Source organism: Heloderma suspectum, chromosome 12 (assembly GCF_057233095.1).
Source record: "Heloderma suspectum isolate Gila_16-S chromosome 12, 16-S_ref, whole genome shotgun sequence".
Lineage (NCBI taxonomy): Eukaryota > Metazoa > Chordata > Lepidosauria > Squamata > Helodermatidae > Heloderma > Heloderma suspectum.
Window position 1 is genome coordinate 23,085,095 of NC_139469.1, and position 13,149 is coordinate 23,098,243.

The following is a 13,149-nucleotide window of genomic DNA, read 5'->3' on the forward strand; positions in this document are numbered from 1 at the left end:
CTTTTCAAGATTCCGACTATTGTGGATTACAAAGAGGTGCTTCTGAACATAATCCCATTAGAGAGAAAAACTGTGTACCTGTACAGCTTCATCTGTGAACTCTCCCTCTTAAACACAGGCCTTTGCATGTACTCTCCGGCCCGTTTGGCTGCAGCAGCCTTGCTGCTAGCGAAAGTATTGCACAAGCAAGGTGAGGAGCAGTTTTTCCGTTGAATCATTTGGGCCCTGTTCTTCTCAGATGGCTCTCATTTTAGGTTTGAGCTGAACTGTGAAGTGAGCTGACTGTAAGGAGGACAGAGAGAGCTTTAGTTGGGAGCATACTTCAGCCAAAGGGCTGAGCTGCAATGGCCTTGCAGCTCTGAGGATCATAATGAGTTGTCGGTATATTGGGTTGGATCCAGATTTAGTCATAATTAGAGCAGGCCCATTGAAATAGATGGGCCATTAAGTCCCATTCATTTCAATGGGTCTACTCTAAGTATGCCTAAATCTGGATCCGGCCCATTTGAAGGTATTGATAGCCATGGAAATTGACTTTGGTTAACTCTATGGTCCAGAGACTGGTGAGCAATATTGTGATTTCTTTTGGTTTTCTCCAGCTTGTCCTTGGACTGGCCAGTTATCTGAATGCACAGGATTTTCCCTCGAAGAGCTGACGTCCTGTGCGCTGAGTCTCCACAAGAAATGGTAAAAACACTGGGCGGGGCGTAGGCAAGCAGTGAGGTGCGGCAATGAATTGGTCTGTCCGGCTATCACAAAATAGCCATTGGCACCAGTTGGAACAGACTTGGCAGCCTTTCTGCAGCCTCTGAGGGTAGCGGGTTGGTCTGTCTCTCCCTGTTTTGGCCCCAGGCCAACACTGTTCAGCTCCTTCCTCCCAGGATGGTGGAACCTTAGAGCCAGATTGCACAGAGCCATGTCTCCATTCATGTGGGCCCTTGGTGCCCCGAGAAGCAGCTGTCTGCTTGGCTCCCACTCAGGGGTATAGTAAGGTTAGGCAACTGGTGCCTCAGTCTGGCTGTTGAGCTCTCCCATTTGCCACCTAGCATTGCTCTCCATCTCTTTCTAGGCCCCTCAGCTGCTTTCTCCCTCGCAGGCTCTCACGTAGTCAGAAGCCTCTGACACCACATCCTCAGCTACGCCAACGAATGTACACTTGAGTCCCCCACTTATAAGTGGGGTGGGCAGGGACACAGGAGTTCAGTGGCAGAGCACATGCTTTGCATGCAACAGATCCCCACGTTCAGTCCCCACCAAACTCGTTAGACGGCTCAGGTGGGAGGTTATGAGACTGACTTTTCTTCCTCAAAGCCTGGAGAGCGGCTGCTAGTTGTAGTAGATAATACTGGGCCCCTCCAGTGTGTTGGACTACAACTCCCGTCATCCCCAGACTGAGCTAGAGGAAGAAAGAGTCTAACCTGATACAGGGTAGTTTTCTGTGTTCTGCCTCTTATGTTTGTATTGTGCATCTTAGCCTCTCCAAGCTGTCAGCAAAGTGCTTAGCAGGGCTCCTGAATCCATTTCACACAGAGAAATTGAATCCCTCTCTGTCGATAGTAAAATTGGAATTTGAAATCCAGTTTGGGAACTTAATGGGGAATTTTAAGTTCACAACTGGTCCTTTATATTTCTCGGTGGTTCTGTTAAACCTACCCGGTTAACCTCTGAAAGGGTTGCACCTCTCTCTCTCTCTCTCTCTCTCTCTCTCTTCCAGCTTCCATGAAGATGTCCCAAAAGATTATAGGCAGGTGTCCCTTACTGCCGTGAAACAACGATTTGAAGATGAGCGCTATGAAGAAATTGGCAAGGAAGAGGTACGTCAGGCTGTCTTTCTGGGGACTGAGAAATGGGCAGTGCAATCCTATGTGTGTCCACTCAAAAGTAAGCTTCATTGAGTTCAGTGGGACTTACAGTCCCAGGTTAGTGTGTGTAGGATTGCAGCCTAAATCTCTGTAAGGCAAAGGAGCATAATGAGAAGCCTGTGTAGGAAAGGCAGTCACACATACCTTCAGGCAAAAGGAATATGTAACACTGGTAGACCTGTCAACGAAAAGTTTTAATAGATGGCTGATATTCTGTCAACTGATTATTTAAAATTTAGTCAATGGAATTGATGTGCATATTATGAGAACTTCTATTAAGTAAATACTGAAGGAAATGCAAGAAGTTAATTTAATTTTTAAAAAGCTACTGTTAACTGATGGAAGACAAAAACTTTTTAATGTTTCTGTTTTACAGTACCACCCGAGAAGCAGTTTACAACCCCACTGATAAGAGCTGGCCTATGTTGATTTTAGTTGACTAAAGCAAGGGTGGGCAACTTGTAGGCCAATGCATCTGGAGGGCCACAATTTCCATCATTCCTCACCAATGGCTATGTTGGGTAGGAGTGATAGGAGTTGTAGGCCAAATATCTGGAGAGCCAAAAGTTGCCTACTCCTGAACTGAAGCTTTTGTTGATCTGACTTAAGGCTGCAATCATATGCACACGTATTTATTATATCCTACATTTCAGGATCCAAATCCTTCCAAGGTGGCTTACAAGTAATATCAAAATACACTTTTTAAAAATACAATAAATAACATCAACATAAATCATCAGAATAGTTCCTACAAGGGTGGTGGTAAACAGGTATAAGATTGCTATAGTTACTAGTACCTTAGAAAAGAGCCTTAAAGAATTAGAGGGGAAGGTTATGGGACAAAGAATGGCAGAATGCTTTTGCGGCAGGGAACAGTGTTAGCATTGCTACAGCCTCCATGCCTCCTATCTCACCGGGGTGTCTGTCTTAGGTGATGAGTTATAGCCAGCTCTGCTCGCTGCTAGGAGTGAAACAGGAGGATCCAGAGCCTGACTCTTTGTACATGAACACAGTGGAAACCTTCCTCACTTCTCCATCAGGAAAGAGAACTAAAAGGCAAGTTCAGTTCTTCTGTTCTAATCAAGTACGGTGAAATCTCCATTGCATACTTCACATGTCTTCTGGAAGGTTTCGATAAGCCTGCTCGCCATGGTAAGTGCGACACCACCCACTGGCGAGCATGACAAGTGGCCAACCTTCCTTCCATCTCCAGAGTTGGAAAGAAGACTGGGGATTGTTTGGCACCTCTGTGGCCAAGGTGAAGAGCCTTGGCTACCCAGGCAAGGGAAAGGCTGGGCGGGGAAGAAGGAGTGTTGGACTTGGCTGCCTAAAGGCTTTAGCATGCTGTCTTGCCCCGCTTGGCCAACAAGGCCAGTCAAAAATTGAAGACCATTATCCTCTGGCATATGCCTCTTTGTAGTAACTGAGTTATAAGATCTGCTTCTGTCGTTCTTTCAGGAGACCGAGATGCATCTTTGTATTGGTCGTCTCCCTTGTTGAAAGCTGTCTTATAAGAAGCCAGACAGTTGGTCTGTCTAGATCAGTACTGCCTACTCCAGGGGTGGGTAGCTTGTGGCCCTCCAGAGGTTTTGACCTACAACTCCCATCATTCATTGCCACTGGCTATGTTGGCTAGGGCTGATGGGAGTTTAGGCCCAAACATCTGGAGGGTCACAAGTTGCTCACTCCCAGCTCTCTGGAGTCTCAGGCTGGACTCTTTTCCAGCCCCACTGGGAGGTGCCTACTGTTGAACCAGGGGACTTCTACATGCAAAGCTCTACCACTGAGCTATATAGCCCGTACCTTCTTGCTACCCATCTGTACTGGGCAACGTAGTAAAACACTTGGAAATCTTCACAGATTGTAATTCAAGCGTCCCTAAGAAAAGGCCCCTGATGGAGATAACCAGTTGGCCATTGATTGTGGCATGCCTCTCCAATAGTTGCATAATAGACAGTACTCAAAGTGGGAGCAGGACATAAATTTCAAATTAGAGAAGCGATAGCAACCCTGCTATCATTTCAAATTAAAGCAGCAGCAGCAGTCCTGAGCCATGTTCTATTTTAGGGAGATTCCCACATCTTTGTGAATTGACTTTGATACTGAAACTTATGGGGATTAATAAACCCCAGCATGTGTTTTTATGTATTATTGTGATATATTGCACTGTTAATATACTCATAGTAATAATACTCAGTCCTCTGACTTCCTATGGGTTCCATTGACTTGGTTTATGGTTTTCTTGCCATTTGGGGGATGCTCTTCTTTGTATTTGTCATGTTGTTTCAAATTAAGCCAGACTCAGCTATGTTAATTGGAAGGAAGTGGAATGGTTTTAGGATTGCAGTTCAGGCCCTGACTATGGAAAAGCTGATCTGGCTTCTCTTCCTGCTCCCGCCCCGACTGTTTTTGAGAATCTGTTATTAATGGTGGCATTCTGGCCGCAGGAGAAGAGAAGACAGCATCCAGGAAGACAGGGGCAGCTTCGTCACTACACCCACAGCCGAACTGTCCAACCAGGAGGAGAGTCTTCTGGATAACTTCCTGGACTGGAGCTTGGATTCCTGCTCTGGTTATGAAGGAGATCAAGAAAGTGAAGGCGAGAAGGAAGGGGATGGTAAGCTTCCCCCCCACACACTTTTTTTTTCTTTGCTGGTATTGCCATCAGTGATGCAGGGGCGTCTGCGGGTTGAACTTGTGCCACATAATCAAGTGTTAAATTTTTTTTGTTTTTTTAAAAATCACAATTTTAATGTGGTACTTTAATCTTTTTATTCTTTTACTGTTTTATCTTTTGTGTTCATTGCTCCGAAATCTGTTCTAGATGTGGAGTGATATATAAAAATGGTAGGTAGGTAGATAGGAAGGTAAATAGATAGGTTAATTGAATGTTTCCTCTCAAAAATAAAACAAACTCTCCTAGTGCTGGTGTGACAGGTGAAAAGGGTTTAGCTTTGCTTTCTACCTAACATGCTAGTTTTCTATGTGCAAGGAGGGTTTGGTGGATGGTATTTAGGATGGGTGAACATTCAGACATGCGACTCCACCTGTAGCTTGCACTGGTACAATCTGAGGCAGGGAACATATGGCCCTTCAGATGATGCTGGATTGCAGCTAGGGATGTACGGGCTGTGTAAAATCCGTTCTGCGTTTCGTGGATTGTCAGGCGCCTTTTGTTCCGTCGTCTGCTCACAGACGGATGCGAATATTTTTTTCATCATGCAGAAAAATACGCAAATAATTATGTAAGTATTTCACATAACATTTAGCATGTTGTCCCCAGTTCCGTTCAATGTCTCCTCGGCAGAAACATACATATTTTCCTATGAATATGCATGCATAAATTTCAGGAGAGTAAAAAAAAAAAAATCATCTGAAAGTCCATGGACTCCGCACAGCCTGAAGGGGCCACTCCGCAGCAGATTCTGCAGGTTGGATTCTTAAAAATCCAAGCTCATTTTAGTCCGTCTTGAATTTCTCCAGCATCCCTGATTGCAGCTTCCATTATCCCTCACCAATTGGCTATGCTAGTTAGGGCTGATCAGAGTTGCAGTCGAGCAACATCTGGAGGGCCACAAGTTGTCCACCACTTGTCTAGGACAAAACCCCAGTATTTAATTATACATAGAAGAAGTGGGCAATTGTGGCCTTCCAGATGTTGGACTGCAACTTCCAACAACCCTAGCCATCGTAGCTAATGGTGAAGGATGATGGGAGATGGTCCAACATCTGGAGGACTGCAAGTTGCTCGCTCCAGTTATATTTTATTTAATTTTTATTACATTTCTACAGTGCCCAATAGCCAAAGCTCTCTGGGCAGTTCACAACAATTAAAACCACAAAATGCATAATAAAATACAATATAAAATGTAAACGCTTAAAACTACAACATAAAAGTACAAACCACAATAAAACCTAGCAGCAATGCAGAGATTTAAAATGCAATAACAGATTTGAAACAACACAGCTAAAAGACTAAAATGCCTAGGAAAATAGAAAGGTCTTCACCTGGTGCTGGAAGGAGCACAAGCCTCTCTGGAAAGCTCATTCCACAACTGGGGTGCCACAGCAGAAAAGGCTGTCTTCCTGGTAGCCACCCACCTCACTTACTTTGGCAGGGGCTCCCAGAGAAGGACCTCTGAAAATGATCTTAGGGTCTGGGCAGATCCATATGAGAGGAGACAATCCTTCAGATAACCTGGCCCCAAGCTGTTGAGGGCTTTGAATCTTAATACCAGCACTTTAAATTGGGCCCAAAAATAGACTGGCAGCCAGTGCAGATGGAAAAGTATTGGCATCTTATGATTATGTTGGCCTCCCTGTTAACAGTCTTGCAGCCCTGTTTTGGACCAGCCGAAGTTTCTGGACTCTTTTTGAAGGGAGCCCCACATGTAATGCATTGCAGTAATCTAAGTATATAAGTACTTGGATCCTAAAGTCCTCTTCTAAGGCTTTTCTCCAGGTAGCTTGCCCTCCAAGTAAGGCAGGTAGCTACTAGAAAGAGGACCTTTTCAGTGGTGGAAGCCTGTTTATCTTTCCTCAGAGAGGCTCACCTGGCTTTTGGCCAGGTGAATACTTTTTTTTAATTCTCTCAGGCTTTTTAGTCTTTCAGTTTTAAAAATGTGTTTAGATTCTTGCATTGCTGTTCCCTCCTTTTACCTTGATTCTGTGGCTGTTCTAATTTCTTTTAGGTTTTACATTGTTTTATTGTCTTCGTGTGTCATGTGGTCTTAACCTTCATTTTTTTGAAACTTCCAACCACTGGGTGGTATAGAAATGCAGTAAATAAAATAGGTCTAGATTATATAAACTGAGCCATAGAAGGCAGAGTTTTGAGTGGGGGAACTGTGTGTTAATGGAGCATTATAAGAGGGAAAACCTGGCCAGAATTAGACCCCAAATGCTATGTCACTTAAAGGTAAAGGTGTCCCCAACCAGTCGTGTGCGACTCCAGGGTGTGGTGCTCATCTCCATTTCTAAGCCGAAGAGCCAGCGCTGTCCGAAGACGCTTCCGTGGTCATGTGACCGGCATGACTGAACACCGAGGTGCATGGAACGCTGTTACCTTTCCCGCCGAAGGACAAATCTGTCAGTTTCTCTTTCTCCCACATTCAAACTTTTAAAGTCCAAAGATGCCATCCCAAATGTGAAGGAATTTGCAAATTTTGCTAAATTCTGATTAAAAATGAACTGAAACAAAATTCTCACCCATCTGCACCAGTCAAATTCAGTTGATACAACTCTCCCCAGCATGGAGATGATGATGGTGTTGTACCTGCCTGCCATATAGCCGTTAAAGATGAGGAGCCTGTTAGCATAAAGAGGTGGCAACCCAAATTCGCCACAAACATGGTTGAAACACAGGGATTTAAACCCAGACTTTTAAGAGCTAAGTACTTAAATCTCTGTGCCCAGATAGCCAAATCTTGTCAGTTTCGGTTTCTTCTGCATTCCCGTTTTTGAAATCTTAAGCTCTTTCCATCTCTTATATGGAGAAATTTGTGAAAGTGGCAAAAATTCTTCTGAGAAACTGAAATGAAACCGCACCCATCCCTAGGTAAAGTACACTACAAAGATTAGTCTTGATTTCAGTGAACTGCATTCAGCCACCTATTCATCTGGTTTTTCTGTATAGTTACAGCTCCCAGTGGAGTTCTGGATGTAACTGTGGTATGTATGGACCCTGAAGAGCACAGCAGTTGCTGCTGCGAAGAATCGAGTGATGAAGAGAGCCTTGCCAAAGAGGGGTCTGTGTACGACTTCAAGAATTATGACCAGCCAGGTGGTGAGCGGAGGTGGCTCGTGTGCCATGCCCTACAAGAATCTACCGTTGATGCCAGCTCTGGGTATTCCTCTGTCAACAGTGCCAGCCCTACTTCCACTATCAATTACAACTTTGGTGCATCTTCCAAAGCTACCTCAGTGCAGCTTCCAGGCCTTGCCAAGAACAAAGGCCTATCGCTGCCTCTTGACTCAGAATTGTGTTTACGCTCTTCCTCGACTAGATCTGAAAGAAGGCAAGCAAAAAGGAAAAATGTGGCAGAGTACAATGAACAGGAGAGGATGAACTTGGGCTTCTTAAGCCTCTGATGCCCAGTGCTGTTTACTTTAATGCCCAGCATCTGCGAAACAGGTGCACACACGGGGGAGGCTTATTGAACCTCTCTGTGGTGGGGGTGCTGTACATGGTTGTAGGCTACGTTCCACATGGTGGCTCATGACTTGTGCAGCTCTGGTCTCCCTTAATGTTTACTTGAGAGCTTTCCGAAGGTTTCTGTCTTCCTCTCTACATTTCATCTTGTGGTGGTGTGCTTTGTGGTCAAATGGAGGCTTAAGGCACTAGCCAGAATAACTGTGGTTTTACTTGTCCTCCAGAACGTGGCTGTGTAAACTTACTGTGGGGGGAGAGTGGCAAAGAACAAAAACATTGCCCCATCTTCCTCCTATTCTGCATTAAACATATGCCCATTGTGCTAAATAACATGATCAAGCAATCATGACCAGGGCCTCATATTTAGCTGTGCCTTCATCCCTTTCACCTCAGCAAGACTTGATAGTCATCTTAAATAGGACTGAGTAATATCTCCCCTACCCCAGCTTTATGGGATCTTTACATCCTGTGAAGGTGGGGAGAATATCAAGGACTTGGGGGCGGGGTGCAAAAGGTGTATCAAAAACTAATCACCGGGTGGGGGGACTACCAACCCTTGGCCACCTTGCCAAACAAGTAACCCCCAACCCCTGAATATTTGTCCCTGGTCTTTGGGGAGTATCTCCCCCCATCCCATGGTGAATGGAATTAGGCTGAATATTTCAGTCCAGCCTTAATCTTAAGTGTCTCAATAGGGTGGACACCGACACTGCCGTGTTAGTATTGGTGTAGCTAGCTCCCCTGCCTGAGTTCTTGGTTGCATGTTAATATTGGGTATGCCAGTTGAGATCTGCACTGCCTCTTTTTATTCCTTTTGTTAGTCCTAAACAGCATTATTGCAGTTTACTAAGGAACATAATGCCCGTTTACCACTGTTGTTGTTTTTTAAAGGCTAGGTGCTATTTTTGCCTTCGTTTGCATATTAAGCCACATCGTTACCCTTGTGAACCAGTGGCAAATGGCTATCTGTGAGAAATGTGTTCTGTGCCAATAATTTGGTTGGATGTTCTGGATTTGTTTTGTTTTTTCATTTTTCTTTTTCTTTTGGAATCCTCTTTTGTTCTTCCTCCCCTTCCTCTTTCTCTGGTTTTACCTGCTCCTTTATGCATAAAAATACAGGCCCTTAGTGTTTAATTACTCGATTTTTAAAAGGCTCCACCTCTGCTGTAATAGCAGTGTGTATGGAAAATATTCTCACTACACAAAAGTTTGATGATGGAAATTAAGCTCATAGATCTTAGTCAAATTAATGGGAGGTGAGAAGTTCCAAAACAGTAAAAGATAATGTGTTTAAACTGCTACCACTTCTGATGTCCCATTGTCTGGTATAGCTCATTGTTCACAGAATCTATAGAATGAATTGTCCTTTTAACAAGCTGACTACATTAGTAATCTGAACTCAGTATCTTACACCTCCCTTGCCCAATTTAGTGCCCTCCAGATATTTTGGACTGCAACTCTCATAATTCCAGATGTGTTGGATTAATTCTGGGAGTGATAGGAATTGCAATCCAACACATATGGAGGGCACCAAGTTTGGGAAGGCTGTTTTAGTCATGGGCTTGGAAGTTCTTCTATTAAACTAACAACCTCCTTTCCATCTGTACAGGAGCAAAATTTTGCTGAAATGGTGCCTGCAGTTACCTATGACCATTGTGCAGGCAGTAACAGTTCTGGGCCATAGCCTCTGTTCTGTTTACAGTGGCCCAGAGTAAGGTTTTGTTCCTTATATGAATTATGCCTCCTTAGAATGTATACCGAGGTACAAAACTTGTGTTTGCTAACGACTACATGAATTTGAAGAAACACTGGACAGGCTAAACTATTTTAAAAGAAGGTAATGTCAATGACAGTTCATATGGGCTAATGATTATGTTTTTTTTATAAAAATACTTTTTATATATAAGCTGACTCCTTACTTTATTTGTGGGTAAAGATTATTTGAGATGTTGTCTTGAAGCATGCTTATATGGGAAGGTTTTTGTATGTTAGAGAGCAATCCTATGGCCCCTAGACAGTGTCTGGGGGGGCCATAGGTAGTTCAGATTCCTGGATCCGAGGTCAGAGACAGAGCCCCGACCTGGGACCCAGGAGTTGGAGCTCCTCTCCCCTGTGCAGCTGGCATGGAGAGAACTGCTCTGGCTGCCTCTCCGAGGTCACAAAGGCAACCTCAGAGAGGAGGGAAAGGGGGCAGTTGTTTGGGCAGAGAGGGGAGGGGCCTGGGGAGGATGGTTTATGAAGAATCCTTTGGCCTCCCTAGCCTCCTTCCTTCCTGCTCTGCAGAGCCCCTGCTAGGGGAGTGAAAAAGCCTGTGTAGTAAAAATGCAGAGTGGGAGGAGGTGAAGATTGCTTCCTCCTGCTCTACATAGGATGCCGGTCAGCATGGGCATCCCGATAGGATTGTACCCTTAACAGCTACATGAGTAGCTCGGTAGACATGGCTGTCTCATCACAGCCCCATTGGGGAAGAAGCTATATGTTGGGGTGACATTGATCTGCAGGTACTGGAAGCATAGAGGGTGAATAACTAGGGGAGAAGTATGGGCAAGGTGGAAAGCATCAGTATCATCTAATACCTAGCACTAAGGCTGGGGTCTCCAATGTGGTGCCCATGGGCCCCTCTGTTGGTGCCTGCCCCTCCTGGTTTTTATGTTATCTGTTAAGATTTTTTAACATTTTTTTTTAAACCGGGAGGTTGACATAGAATCATAGAATAGTAGGGTTGGAAGGGGCCTACAAGGCCATCGAGTCCAACCCCCTGCTCAATGCAGGAATCCAAGTCAGAGCATCCCTGACAGATGGCTGTCCAGCCTCATCTTGAATGCCTCCAGTGTGGGAGAGCCCATACTGCAAAGAGGAGTGCTGTCCTCCAGCAGCACCTTTATGTGGGTTCAAAAGAGTGTTTTTGTGTTTTGGAGCTCAGACCCCACCTCTGCCTTGTACTGAAGTTCTTGGATAAGGTACCTTTTTGTTAACCTCACCAGTTTGCCTTCTGGGAAATGAATGTTTGTGTCCAGCCATGCCCACTATTTATGAATAGGCAAGCCCTGAACCCCAGATGCAGCCATTTTGTGAAAGCACCCATGAGATTCTCTTAATATCTCAAATGTGCCCACCGAGCCAAAAAGTATGGAGACTGCTGCACTAAGGGCTGTTTTGAATATAATATTTTTCCTCCCACTGAAGGCCACAGTAGACACGACAGGTCAAATTTCTGATCTGCTGTCTTTGGCTCTGAATGGACGATACATTTATAGAAGCTCAGGGGATTTTTAGCAAGAACATTTGGGAGGGGGATAAGGGCCAACAGTTGCTGTTACCTTTCAGGGGCAGGGGGGAAGTTGAAAGGCAGGACCTCTCCTTTCCCCTAAAGTAGCTGCAAGGGGCCTGAACTGAAACAGGCCATGGCAGATAGCTCCCATATCATGTTTAGATTGGCCCTCAGACAATGCAGGTGTAGAGACATACAGTTGGCTTTATATGCTAGTGAACTTATGACAAGTTTATTACTCAGGGTTTTCACTTGAGCCAAGAGGGTACTTCATTGAATAATGACCTGGACTTCGTTGAATAATGAGGGCATTGCTTTTGGGTTGTCACTGTAACTGATATACAGTCCCCTCTTGTGATATGAGGGTAGCAAACTCCTGAGAGAGGCACCCTGCACTCCAAGATGCTTTGACCCTTCAGTTTATAGCTGCTTCTGGGTCTGCATCCCCAGAACTACTGCTTTGGGGTTTAACATTCCAGAGATTGACTACTTTCTAGCTATTAGCCATTCTGGACCACTAAGAAGGGCATTTTGGACTAATTGGCTTGTTATCAAAGAAAAGAACACCTCTTGCTAGGCTACTAGTGTTTCAAGTAATTCTTGAGCCATTTAAGCTGCAGCGCACAGGCCTTACCTGCTTGTAATCTTTCAGGCTATTTACTGCTTGAATTTGTAAAGAGTGTGTGTGTGTAAATACACACAAACATGGCTGACAAATATTCTCATTTAGTTTTGCAAGGGTACTTACTGCTTGCCTTTTGCTCATTAAAAAAAATGGGCCTTCCTCCACTAGGAAATAAGGCTATTCCTAGTTAAAGGGCAACACATTGGTTGAAAAGTGTAGAAAGATGAAAAATTAAATAGTGACTGCAATCCATGAAGTTTTCTGCCTGTTCTTTCGTCAGGCAGAAAACAACCTGCCTTTCTGATTTTATGTATTTGCTTTGAGGTTTGTTATTTCGAGGAAAGCACCTTGTAAACTGTCCTAGGATTAATTTTGAGCTAGAGAAATTATAAATAATACAATTATTATTCAGCGCACTGCAAGGAAGTGCATTTACTGGGCAAAACGTACCTCCATGCTGTTACTCATGCTTACCTTCTGAAAGGAAGTTGGGGGCAGGGGGCGGGGGGAGGCTGCAGATTCAAAGAAGGGCCCTGGAATATCCCTGAAGGTCCTGAAACTTTTTAAGACCGAAGACTTTGGGCTTGCAGGATCTACTTTGATATTTAGTAGAATCCCAAGAGCCACCAACCAGGGCATGATGCAAAAGACACATACTTAGAATTAAAGAATGTTGTTCAGTCGTGTCCGACTCTTCGTGACCCCATGGACCATAGCGCGCCAGGCCTTCCTGTCCTGCGCTCTCTCCCGGAGCGTGCTCAAGTCCATATTCATTGCATCGGTGATGCTATCTAGCCACCTCATCTTCTGCCGTCCCCTTCTCCAGAATTAAAGAATACTGGGCCCAAGAATGCGTTTTGACTACCAGAGAACTGAACGGTGCGCTCACGCTTTCCATACAAAAAAACCACCCTTGGTTCCCCAAAGCATTTTTTCGCTTCAGCAACATAATTTCCATGTTTGGGGGGTCCAGATGTTCTTTTCATCGCAGTCTTCTTGTCTTAAAATTGCTCATTGCCTTAATGGCCCTTTTAGGTGATGATGATAATTATTGTCTATTATCGAAGAAATCAGGGAGGGGGCGACCTTGTCGCTGCTGTTCAACCACTGGGGCGCCAACGATTCTTGAATCATCCCCCCGCTTTACAGCCCGGAGAGGGCTGCAATCCGGGGCGCGCTTTCCCGAGCGTAAGCCTCGTTGACCAGAACGGGGCTTCCTTCGGAGTAAACCTACATAGCC

General features: G+C 44.7%; 1 protein-coding gene across 1 annotated transcript in view; it reads left to right on the forward strand.

Annotated features, from left to right (window-relative positions):
* The window catches only part of CCNF (cyclin F), a 30,364-nt gene extending 20,448 nt beyond the window's left edge, over positions 1-9,916 (forward strand). The window contains exons 12-17 of the mRNA XM_084818737.1: positions 10-190; positions 600-687; positions 1,715-1,814; positions 2,794-2,918; positions 4,310-4,479; positions 7,498-9,916. Of these exons, the coding sequence (XP_084674863.1) occupies positions 10-190; positions 600-687; positions 1,715-1,814; positions 2,794-2,918; positions 4,310-4,479; positions 7,498-7,952 (1,119 nt within the window). The 3' untranslated portion in view covers positions 7,953-9,916. The remainder of the gene's footprint in view (positions 1-9; positions 191-599; positions 688-1,714; positions 1,815-2,793; positions 2,919-4,309; positions 4,480-7,497) is intronic.
* The last annotated feature ends 3,233 nt before the right edge of the window (positions 9,917-13,149 follow it).